This window comes from Nanorana parkeri, unplaced genomic scaffold (assembly GCF_000935625.1).
Source record: "Nanorana parkeri isolate BGI_ZX_2015 unplaced genomic scaffold, ASM93562v1 scaffold1867, whole genome shotgun sequence".
NCBI classification, from domain to species: Eukaryota; Metazoa; Chordata; class Amphibia; order Anura; family Dicroglossidae; genus Nanorana; species Nanorana parkeri.
The window spans coordinates 198,980-211,484 of NW_017308135.1; the positions used below are offsets into that span (position 1 = coordinate 198,980).

At 43.4% G+C, this 12,505-nt stretch overlaps 1 protein-coding gene across 1 annotated transcript in view; it reads left to right on the top strand.

Moving 5' to 3' along the window:
* Window positions 1–12,505, top strand: part of JMY (junction mediating and regulatory protein, p53 cofactor) — a 47,165-nt gene that overhangs the window by 3,668 nt on the left and 30,992 nt on the right. Inside the window, exon 2 of the mRNA XM_018571924.1 lies at window positions 7,386–7,559. Coding sequence (XP_018427426.1) covers window positions 7,386–7,559 — 174 coding nt within the window. The remainder of the gene's footprint in view (window positions 1–7,385; window positions 7,560–12,505) is intronic.

Here is a 12,505-nt window from a genome sequence, read left to right on the forward strand (position 1 = left end):
ATTTTATCACAACACAAACACCAAAACAATTTTTTACATAAGTCGATTATTTACAGTTTTGCATACCTTCATTTTTTTACCTTTTCGCAAAAAGGCGCAATTACAAATTTGCTAATATTTGTTATTTATTAACTCAATACAGTTTTATCTTTTAGATTTAGTCAAAAAATATTTTTTTTTGTGCACGGATACTGATTTTGGTGTGTTTTAACAATTGAATTGTGTATTTTTATCGGTTTAATATTAATTTGAGAAACATTTGCGCAATTATCGCAGGGCCTACAAATTTAGTATCACCATCTTTTTATTCTACCGGGCCTGCGCTTTCAGAAAATATATGGTTTGAGGGGTCTTTTACAAACGCTAGCAACACAGCAGTTGAAAATCAAATCAATAGGAAAAAATTGCAGAAAATTCAAAAATGGCTTGGCCAGCTGATTTGAAAAATGTTCCGGAGGGCTTGGCAGCGAAAGGGTTAAAGGGCAAACCTTTAAGAGTGGGGACATGGCCATAAAAACTTGACAGAGGTTCTAACCCCTTCCTACCCTTTCCCTATCCAAAACTAAACTTTTTGACTAGCATTACCCTTTAAGGCAGGGATGTCCAAAAAGCGACCCTCCAGCTGTGGTGAAACTACAAATCCCATGAAGCATCTCTGTCCGGGAGTCGTGGCTGTGAGAATCTTGCAAAGCCTCATGGGATTCGTAGTCCCACCACAGCTGGAGGGCGGCAGTTTGGACATCCCTGCTTTAAGGGATTGGCTATGTACAGGAGGATGGGCTGACCTGGATCCGAGAGACGCGCAGGGGACCATGTTCTGCTCTCTGCTTTTTTGCCACCCATTTCTGGTCACCCCTTATGCACAGCAAGTTCCTTCTTCCATAGAGTGCTCCTGATTGATGAGCATGCCGTTCCCCGTATAGTGTCAGGAATGCTTCTCACACACAAGTTTTCTCCATAAAGATAACGTGAGATGATGGAGCTACAAAACACTTGTATGAGTGCATTCATTAAGCACTGGTCCAGTCTAGGAGTCGGCATTATTCAGGGATCACACACAATGGTAATTTAGGGGAATCTGTAAAAACACGACAGCTCCCATAGATCTTGGCACCAGGACATTCAGACTGTAGAAGTTACTTTTAGTGAGAAATGAGTGTTATCAATGAGTAACTTATAGAGAAAGCGTAATAATTGTAAAAATGGGGACTTTGCAGTAATTGTTGCGTCTGGCTCCTCCCCCTTTACCTCCCTGTCCTCCTCTGTTGGTCAGTGAGACCGCCTTGTATCTCTGTATTTATTGATCACTCTGACATGAGGTTTTTATTGAAGAGAACCTCTGCTCATGCATGTTTTTTTTCTTCATATGCTCAATTTAAACGGTCCTGGGTTTGACAGATTATTTTTTGCTTCCTTATTCCTCGCTGATTGTAGAGTCCTTGATCTGGAACAAGCATGTGCATATCACGTCTCCCAACTCCTGATATGCTCTTCCTTGCTCCAGATCAAGGACTCGCCAGGTAACATTTATTTTATTTACCTTTTTTGTTTTTTAAACTTTTTTTGTTTTGTTAACTCTATAGCTATCACAAGGTCCCTATGTGATAGCACATTGGAGGTGACAGGTTCTCTTTAAGGTGACATTAGGGGTCTTAATAAACCCCTGGGATCACCTTTCTACTTCAAAGGATCTATCCAAGCACACATGGCTTCAATAGTTTCAGCCAGGGAATGTGAACACAGCAGGCACTGGGCGGGTGCAGTAGCCAGCCTGCTGTTTGCTATTGCAATTTGAAATGGACAACAGCAGGCTGGCTATTGCACCCATCCACTGCCTGCTGTCAATCAGCAGAGGAGGGACCTAAAGGAGACAGTTCACCTTCAGGTAATCCCATTGTGATCTTTCTTAGGAGCATTGGCTATCTGGCTGCTGGGATTTGTTCAGTCCTGTATTCAGAAATATTCAGGCTCCACCAGATAGGAGATCAAATCACTACCCACTGCTTAAGGAACCTCTATCAACCTTTGGAGGAACTCTATGGTTCCACAGAACCCTGGTGGAGACAGGCTGGATCAGATGGTTGGTGTTTTCTCACTGCTTTGGCCGTTTGCAGGGTTTTGCAGCATCTTGTCTGTGAAGGTTCTCATTCATCCAGGTCATGGCATATCTGTAAAAAAAATAAGCCAACGCAACTAGACTTGCTGTATTTTTCTTGAAGACATTTCACTGGTCATCCGACCACTGTAGCTGCTGTTATGTTTCACCGACATACAATTCTGAGCACTCCTCCATGCACCGGACTGCATACACAATGTTATTCATCTTGTGTTTTGGCGTTGGTGTCGATGAAACAAAACCACAGCTTGAATAGAGGGGGGAGGGGGGGTGAAACATCGATTGTCTGCCACATACAATGCTGTTTTAACACCTCTCTCTGGGCAGGTTAATAACACCTCTTAGACTCCAATTATGCAAATGCAAGCAACACCTGGTTGCGACTGACAGATTATGCGGATTGGAGCGACATTTACCATATTTATTCCCAAATAATTTTTGTACGAGTCATTCTGAATTGAGAAAGCTGGTTGGATGACCAGTGAAACGTCTTCAAGAAAAATACAGCAAGTCCAGTTGCCTTGACTAATTTTTTACAGATATTTGCAGCATCTTCTTCATGCCAGTAGGCTGTACAGAATTGTGCATGGACAATGATCACACATCAGTTTGGTAGTTCTAGGCGATGAACAATGATCATACATCGGTATAGTCAGGGCCGGATTTCCCACAAGGCTCCACCTCGGGGCAGCAGGAGAAGAGGGGCGGCAGGGGTGCCTGCGGGTCTGCCATTCTCCATGGGGGGAGGATTGGCGGATAAGGGGGTGCATTGAGGACCTGGCCTTGGGGCAGCAGAGAGAGTAAATCAGGCCCTGAGTATGGTAGTTCCATCATGTGCTATATTGATTCATATGCAGTGTAAATGTCCATGATAGCTTGACATTAACACCAGCACTTCCTCGTACTAGCACATTTTATATTGAGGGATTCCTTAAAAAAAAAAGATGCTTGTTTTCTTTCTGATCTGTTTAATAAATTACAATATTTATAGCCATTGTCGTGCATGGCAAGTTCCAAAGTTCATTAGGCAAACGGGTTGTTTCCAAACATGTCTGGAAGATGATGGAAACTAGTGTTAGTTATATCATTGTTTTTGGTGCTGTGCTCATTGCCACATTTTTGTTACAGCATGTTTTCCACTTGCTTTTGTTTTTCCTATAGTTAGTCAAGTCTATTTCTTTGTGCTGGGCTATGAACAGAGAGTCTACTGTCATCACGACTTGCTGCACAGAATGTACTGGAATTGTTCTATATTTGCATTTACTGTTGACTAGTTAGCATGTCTCTGAGTTCATGTCAATGGCACATTTATCATGGCAATATGGTATCATTTCCTTGCATTAATGATCTCCTAGATGTAATTGCTGCTCTTTCAGTTTTTGTCATCAACAAAGATTAATACACAACTTTGTCACACTGAGGTTGTCTCACTAAAGGAGTAGAGTATGTTCACCTTGCAAACTGAATTGTCACTAGGCTTAATCCTGTGGTTTTTTTTTCTTGTTTTTCTTTTTCATTTTCCTTTTATATCATTGGGTAGTCTTTGGAATGTGAATTTTCCCTTAGCTTTACCTCATTCATTAATCTAAGTACAAATCTACAATGCAGAGTGAACATGCTCTACTCTTAGTAAACCAATCTCATTCTACCTAGCAGTTAAAGCCAAACTCTATGAAAAAAATGATTTGCACACAGCGCTGGGTGGGTAGATTATGACTAAAAAGCTGTAGTGTGTGGGAGGCTGCTGCAAAGTATAAAATTGTAACCTTGCAGCCACATGCTCCTACACATACCTATCGGGTCCAGACGCAGTGGGGAGTGGGGGACGCAACTCGCGTGCACCAGTCACATCCTCGCTACTTGGCCAATACAAGGCATTTTGTGAATGGGCGGGGAGGGCTGGGGTTGTGAAATCATCTCTTTTCCTCCGATCACTGATAGTGTTTTATACTTTGCGAAAAATACAAGGCATTTTGTGAATGGGCAAGCAGCGAGGAGGGGTGGGAATGCAGCTGACGCATTTCACAGCTCATATAGCTAAAAACCCAGCGAGTATGACCATAGAACAGTTTATGGTGGAATGAAGCCAAATCCCTCCTGTAGACCTGCTTAGTTTTTTGCTGGTTCACATCTTTGTGGCCATTTTCATCTATTCACCTTGCTGTGGACAGTTATGCTTAGTCTGTTTTTACTAAACTTGCAAATGCACCAGAAGCAGTTCACCCATAAGGACTGTCTCTAGTCAGCAATGGCAGTGTAGGTACCTAGCCTACTAGACAGAGACATGTCAATGCAGAACTCCAGCCTTTGCATCCTCCCACCTGCTTCTGGTGCATGGCGCTGCTCTTGATTTCCCCCCTCCAATCACACGTTGTGCCTCTGATTTGTTCTTAAAAGTCACTGTTGCAGGCACATTTCCTACCTGAATGAGATCCAAATTACACTGCGCTCTTATTTGGATTTCCTTGAGCTAATTTGTGTGTATCCCATACAAATTGAACACAGCAGCTAGGTGTACCACTATCACCATAGCGCAGGTCCATTTGAACATCCTTACATTTCCTACCTCCCACGAGACCCACAGACTGTCATAGACATGCCCCCTGGGCTAAAAGGGTGTCAGTCACCGCTGCTCTGTCCTGTATGGTGCACACAACACAGAGCTAGTTTCATCTGGATTAGAGAAAGGGTTAGCTGCAGATCCCACCCTGTCTCTGTGCACCAGAAAGTATGGGAATTCATCCGCAGCAGTTGTTGGGTAGTTTCTGTGCACTGCAAACACATGTCAGTATCTTGCTTCATCTGGATGAGAAAGGGCGAATCCCCCCATCAACCCTGTGCATACTAAAGTGCTGGACTCGGGAGTTCCTCTGCAGCTCAATGTATTTGTGTTGCTGTCTATGGCTGAATACAATGTTCTTTCTCAGTGAGTACAACTGACTTCTGTGTTCTGTTTTGTGCTAGGTGGTAATGTGTGCTGTATGGAAGCAGTGAGGAGTATGGAAGGTTAGCTCAGAGTAGATTCTTATACTGTGCAGTGTATTATAAACTGCAAACACATGTCTTGTACTGTTCACTGTATGTATTAGTTTAGATCAGGGGTAAGCAACCTTGGCACTCCAGCTGTTGTGGAACTACAAGTCCCATGAGGCACTGCAAGACTCTGAAATCCATAGGCATGACCTTCAGAGGTAGAGGCATAATGGGATATGTAGTTTCACAGCAGCTGGATTGCCAAGGTTGCCTACCACTGGTTTAGATTATATCTTCACAATAGAGCTGCAGCTAACAATTATTTTCAAAATCGATTAGTTAGCCGATTATTAAGTTCGATTAATCGGTTAATCGGATTAAAAATAAAATACATTTTTTTTTAAATGGCTCCAGTGATGGACTAAACAATGTCATTTACTATTGCTGCAGTGATTTTGCTGCCTTCCACCAATGTTAAGCAGGATGATCAAGAATAGGTTTGTCATATGACCGTTTTTTTTTTTCTTTTCTCTTTCCAGATTTTGGGTAGAAAACCTAAATATTAGGATAAGGGCAGAAAGCTGCACAGTGGGGTTTGGGGTGGTTAAATACAGGAGTTCTGCTGTAAATCTGAACTCCTGGGTAATCAAATCATTCTTACTTGAATCTTTGTGTATTTCTTCCAGATCTGTGCTGTAATCCAATGCAAAACTTTGCCATTGTGCAGGAGCTTTCTGTAATACAGACCAGGGACTGCTGGTATCTCCTTGTGCAGGGTGACCGGTCTTGTCTCTGCCCCTCCTGTTGTTATCTGTAGGCAGCCTGTAGTTGGTGGGCCTTCTTGCGGCCCCTTCCACAGCTCTGTTATCTGAATGGGCTATGTACAGCATAGTGATTATGTCACTGCCACTTTTACATGGTAATCACTGGGTCTGCAAATGCATTTGGTGCACGCAGAGTGGATTTATAATCTTTGTGGTTACTGAGGAATATCTTTAAATGGAAATATTTGTGACCGGAGTTCGGCTTTAAATCCACCCACAGACAGTAAAGGATCTTTCATGTACAAGTAATCTTTCTAAGGGCCAATTCCCACCAGATGTGTTGGAACTGCTCTGGCCGTTTTCTCTAGCGCAACCCCAACACAAGACAATTCATTTTGCCCAGTCACGGGTGGGCTCGGTTCGCACCACCGCAGGTAACAAGGTGGTGTGTGCTGAAAAACAGTACAGCATGCTGTACTTTGTCAGTGCAGAGGGTTGCGGTGCCTTTCAACCACCTCTCACCCTGCTGCGGCTGTAGAACTGAATGAAATGTCCCATGTGACATTTTAATAAAGTTCTAACAAATACAATGACACTGCAATGCACTGTACCGGGCCATTGTCCTTGGCCATTAAGTCGCACCGCACTGGAACGCACAGCGTTGCAGTACTGGTTCTGGTGCAAGTGATCAAACTGCGGGCAGGAGGTGTGTTTGGGATGCCATTCAAATGAATTGCAACACAACGCCCTTCCCGCACCAGAACGGACAGTAAGTGAGATTGCATGGTAGTTTGAGATTAAAACACTGACCCACACACTGACACACTGACACACACACACCGACACACACACACACACACACACACACACACACACACACACACACAGTTCAGTGTGGGCTGCTGTGCTGCGGCAAAGCTCCATCCATCCATACATGCATTTAGAAGTTCCATGAGCCAGAAGGTGATGTCACTCCGGTCACGCGAGCGGTAAGCAATGCACGTATGGATGGAGCTCCCTCGCGGCCATACCTCCACCCCACCTCAAGCTGAAGCTTGACATTGGACAGCATATTTTGAATGGCTGCTCGGCACGAGTACTGACAGTGCTGCGCTATGGGGGCCTCTCACCTAGTGGAGTGGAAGGCATGCGGTGACCCATTGAACATGGGGTCACAACCCACTTTTGGGTCCCGGCCCATTAAATGAGAACCACGGCTCTAGACGCTGTGCGATTTGCGCAGTGTCTGGTGTGAATGGGACTTTGTGCTGGTCTTACACAGTTGAAAACTATCAATAAATGTAATCATTGTGTTCCGTGGCGGGACCAATCATTTTGCTGATTTTTCTTTTCTTTTGATCTAACCATAATTTTATTGCAGTCGGTTTCTGAAAAATCTGTTGTGTCTGTACGTGAATGACAAACATTATGCAAATGAACATCTTAGTGTTGTACTTTGCTGAGTTCAGTTGATGTGTTTTCAGCTCTAAAATGTACAAAAATGCAAATCTTTTGTGTTTTTATTTTTGCAGCTGCTGGAAAAGCACAAAGTGACAGAAAACATGGTTGACCTACTAGAGCTGTATCAGATGGAAGATGACGCTTACAATGCTGTTGTAGAAGCCACCACAGAACTTTATCAATATCTTTTACAGCCATTTCGGGATATGAGAGAGCTGGCAATGTTAAGACGGCAGCAAATAAAGGTATTCCGTGTAAACCCGGCTTGTGATTTAAATCTAACACTCGGGGAAGTGGTGTATTTAACATGGTCAGGTAATGTGTTCTGATGGTCTAGAACAGGGGTAGCTAAACTTCAGCCCAACAGCTGTGGTGAAATTACAATTCCCATCATGTGTCTGCCTCTGGAAGTCATGCCTGTGGCTGTCAGTCTTGCAGTGCCTTATGGGAATAGTAATTTCAGCTGGAGGGCCGAAGTTTGGATAGCCCTAGTCTAGAAACTTTGGGTTTATTAGTGCCTATTGGATTTAACTGAATTTTTGAAAGAAGGCCTTTCTGATTGCGGAGGATAAAAAGGGTATGTCCCGGTGAGACCGAAAATGTGCGACTTGCCGATTCGCCTGAATTGTAAATCTGACACTCATCTAGGGCTGCAGCAAACACATAGATTAATCAATTATGAGAATAGTTGTTATCGATTAGTTGGTTGGATCCCCTAGCTCTCTCCTCACGCTGGGAAGAGGGCACAGCAAGCAGTAGGCTGGTGTAATAGCCAGCCTGCTATTGGCTATTGCAGTTTGAAATGGCCAATAGCAGGCTGGCTATTGCACCAGCCTACTGCCTGCTGTATTTACATTCAGCTGCCTTCTGTGGAATCTTGCCACTGGCAGCTGTCATTCCCTGGCTAAAGCTATTAAAGCGCCATGTGCTTACATTACAATTATTTTTTTTATAAAAGGTGCAAAAAAGTCCATTTTAGTTTCGGCCTGACAAATTCTGCTGCGGGAGGTGCATTGCAGTGCCTTCATTTCAATGGCACCCCAAACGCGCCTCCAACCCACAGTGTGATCACCCGTACTGGAACGCACTGTACCACAATGCTGTTCGTTCCAGTGCAGTGTGATTGCAAAAAAATTGTGCGCACAGTTTTTTATTCTGAAGTAAACTTTTATGTTTGTAACACCGCATTTGTGTATTTTATATGGATGGTATTTAATTTTTTTAATCTGATTATTTGACAAAATAATCAGCCAACTAATCGATTATGAAAATAATCATCAGTTGCAGCCCTACAATCATTCTTAGTGCCAAATGCTTTTTGAGACCTACCTCAGAAGCCGATTTAGATGTTTCTATGAAGGAATAACATATGGAACTGTGACATGTGATATGCGGCATATTTCATTAATAATTACATGGGTGGTGATTAGCTGCTGTCTGTAGCTTAATTCCAGTCAGGTTTACTTTGTGTCATGAGTTGCTTAGTGCAGCCAGGCCGGGGTGTGCATTCTGCTTCAGGAATGCTGGAAGATTTAGAAGAAACTATAGGCTTGCTGTGTATATAACACCATATACATCTTTTTACTTAATTGAATTTATAATTAAAACCATAAACTCTTTTAAAAGAGAGCTGGCACCATAAAGTACTAGGACATACTGTGTATTTTATTCCTCCAGGGTACCCTTGAGCTCTCCCTGCGGATTTCATCTTTCTGGCAGTGGTAGCATAGGTTTGTTCCTGGCTGTCTCCCATGGGGGTTCCTCTCTCAAGGATTGGGCATTAGTGTGTGTGTTCGTTCAAAAGCCAAGGGGAAATTTTGTCAGGGCAGAGTGGATCCATTTTTTTTTTTTTTTTAATCAAGCTTTCATAATGTCGAAAACTGCATTCCCATCTTGGGGTTGGTTTACTAAAGGCAAATGGGCTGTTCACTTTGGAAGGGATATTGCACTTTGCAGGGGATATTTTCCCTTAGTTTATTTCCCTTAGTTTAGCGAATGACGTAAGGGGGAATTTTGTCAGGGCAGAGTGGATCCATTTTTTTTTTTTTTTAATCCAGCTTTCATAATGTCGAAAACTGCATTCCCATCTTGGGGTTGGTTTACTAAAGGCAAATGGGCTGTTCACTTTGGAAGGGATATTGCACTTTGCAGGGGATATTTTCCCTTAGTTTATTTCCCTTAGTTTAGCGAATGACGTGAAGCTCTGCTGACTTCCATCACTCGATCACGTGCAAGCAAAACTATTATTTCTCTTTCATTCATTGAAGGACACAGCTGAGATCCTGATCTCTAACCAATGGGTTTTAGTGTCACCTGTAGGAGCAGAATGCCAGGCACAGAAAAACAAGCAAAGCCCAGGGGCAACTCCTGACGGCCAAAGCCCCCATCTGCTCTATTTTTTGCCTGGCGTCAAAAAGTATGGACCTAGCTCCCTGTTGGGAATCTTGGTTCCCCCTGTTTTTCCTTTTGCAGGGTGCTTTTTTCTTCTTCTTTTTTCCACCCCTCAGTAGACATTGCATTGGGCTATCCCACTGGTTAGGGATTTAGATCTCTAGTGGTTGTCTGTGCATCTACTGCTTTGTGACTAACTGAGCTGCCTCTAGTAGATTGGGTGGGGGTTGTTGGCCACCTCAGGGTCAGCCCATGGACTTTTTTTTTCTGCCTGGCATTCTTCCTCCCTAGGTGGCAGTATAACCCATCAGTTATAGATCAGTGCCTGGCTGTCTATGGCCTCAAGTGTCTTAAGTTACTAATGTAACAACTCCTGCAAGAACTCCTAAACTGCCGGCTTCTGGGTCAGTGATCACATCATTTAAACACTCAAAACTTTTTTTTTTAAATGAAATCAGATCAAACAAATCTACATTGTGCAGCAACGTGTATCTTACATTTTTGCAGTTGTCATGTTTCCAAACACCTGGCTCCAACTCTCCCAGCTCAGCTTCTTTGAACTTCCTGTCCAGTACAAGATCATAAGGGACAGAACAGTCTCCAGCAACTGTCCATCTGCCTGAGCGGTGGGGGGAGCAGGGAGAAGGAGTATATTTCCTTGTTGTGTTTGTGGGGACACACAGATTACTAGTAGATTACTAGGCTGAAAACCACACCAAAGACGATCGGATAAGTGCTGACATTAACATTGGGGGGAGGGGAAAAAAATATACTTTTAATGTCACTTTAAAGGATCATCAATCGTGGATTTATTGAAGACTCATGTCAAATACACAAGCCCTGTCAGGGCCACACACGGTCCCTTCATCAGGCATAGCAAGATGCTGGTGACGTTTCTCTTAGTCACAAAGATTATTAGCACACACAAGAGTGGCTCCATAGTTTGTTCCATTTTTTTTTTTTTTAGCAACACTTTATTTTCCCTTTTGGTTCCACATGGATAACTCTGTGTATCACTGTGGGTTCCAGTTTTAGAAACTGTCTCTATGTATAGTTTGTAGTTTTATATGTACACAAGTGCATTCTTATTTGTTCATTGCAGGCTCTTCCGTTTCTACACAAGGGCTGTGCTTCACTGTGCTTCACTGTGCTTCACTGTGCTTCACTGTGCTTCACTGTGCTTCACTGCCCCTTCTCTGAATGGAAGCCTTTTGGGTTTGCTGATGACAGTGCACTCTGTGTAGCTGATCTTACCTAAGCAGCAGTTACGCAATGAGGCTGTGTGATTTCATTGAAACCCTGAGCTTGCTTTACTGAATAATCTATACATATCTATATATTTAATACAGGAACAAAAATACCAGTAACTGAAGGTGGCTGTTTTGGTTACACAGAGTAATTGGTGCACCGAAATAGAAATTGAAAAACCGAAATAAAAAATTGTCAGGCCGAAATAAAAAAAAAGAGAGATTGAGAACACAATTGAGTCCTCAATCTCTTTTTCTGCATCCCCTGTTATCAATGAACAGGAATCCTCTGAGTGTTCCTGTTCATTGATAACTTGAGAACAGAGTATGTTTTACTATAACTACGAATGAACAGGAGGCGATGTAGATCACTTCCCATTCATTCATTATTGAGGATATTGTCGACATACCGTGTCCTCAATTATCTAAAAACACTCACTGATCGCTGACTGCTTGTACCTAGCTCTCCTTTCTGACAGCTGTCACAGGAGGATGAGCGAGTGGAGCAGGGAGGAGAGCCCAGCCTCCTGTGGCAGCGCGGGCTGTCTCCGCCCCCACACCGCTCTGCCGGACTGTGATAGGAGGCTGAGCAGTGTGGGAGGAGAGACTCCGGCCGCTCACAGCGCTCGGGCGGCTGTCACTTTCTCTCCTCCCCGCTGGGACACAGAGCAGCGCCCAGCGGGGAGGAAAGAAACCTGGGCGGGAAGATGGCGCTTTCTGCATTTAGCCAAAAGTGCCATTTTCGACCGATATATCGGTGCATCCCTAAGAGTAATAGTGACGTTACTCCTCTGGTTGGATGTTAGGCCTGGGCACCGTCATAGGGGAGCAGATTAAATGCTCCCTCATACCCAGAAATGCAGTTTTATCGGTAGTTGCAATGGAGCAAGAAGCTGTGAAGTGTGCAGTGCTTAATTCACACTGCAATGGTGTGAATAAAGCCTAAGAAAGCCCATAGGAAAGCATTGTGATGTATTTTGACTGCAGCAGTCAAATAAACGGACTGCATCACAACTGCATATGGTGTGAACTGGCCCTTAGGGTTTGTTCACACCAAATCCGGACCAGATCTGCATGAGTTTCTGCATATGCAGTGCAGTGCGTTTTGACGCGTTCTGTACCGTTTTTTTAAAGTCCTAAAATGGGCTTTCAGGTGTAGTCCAGTAAGTTCCAGGGCGTTTGAATGCGTTTTGGTGTGTTTTCCGAAGCAGAAGAAATAGGGCATGCTGCAGTTTTTCCACATGCACTGGAACTGAGCACTGTGGTGTAAACTAGAGCCAAAATACCATTGGAATACATTGGATGCATTTTTGATGCATTCTGGAACTGCTCTGCTCCGCACTTGGTGTGAACAAGCCCTTACTTATCTTTTGCTATTTAATGCAGTTCTCAAACAAATATTTTTAGCTGCTTATTTAGGTGCTTGCTTGGAGTTCACCAGTAAACACAACAGTAGCATTTACCCTGAAAGTACCTTGACTGGAGAAGAGTGCTGCTTTGGGATCCCATGACACTGTGTCTTCTACCATTCCTCTAAAAAAATGTTGTTTTTT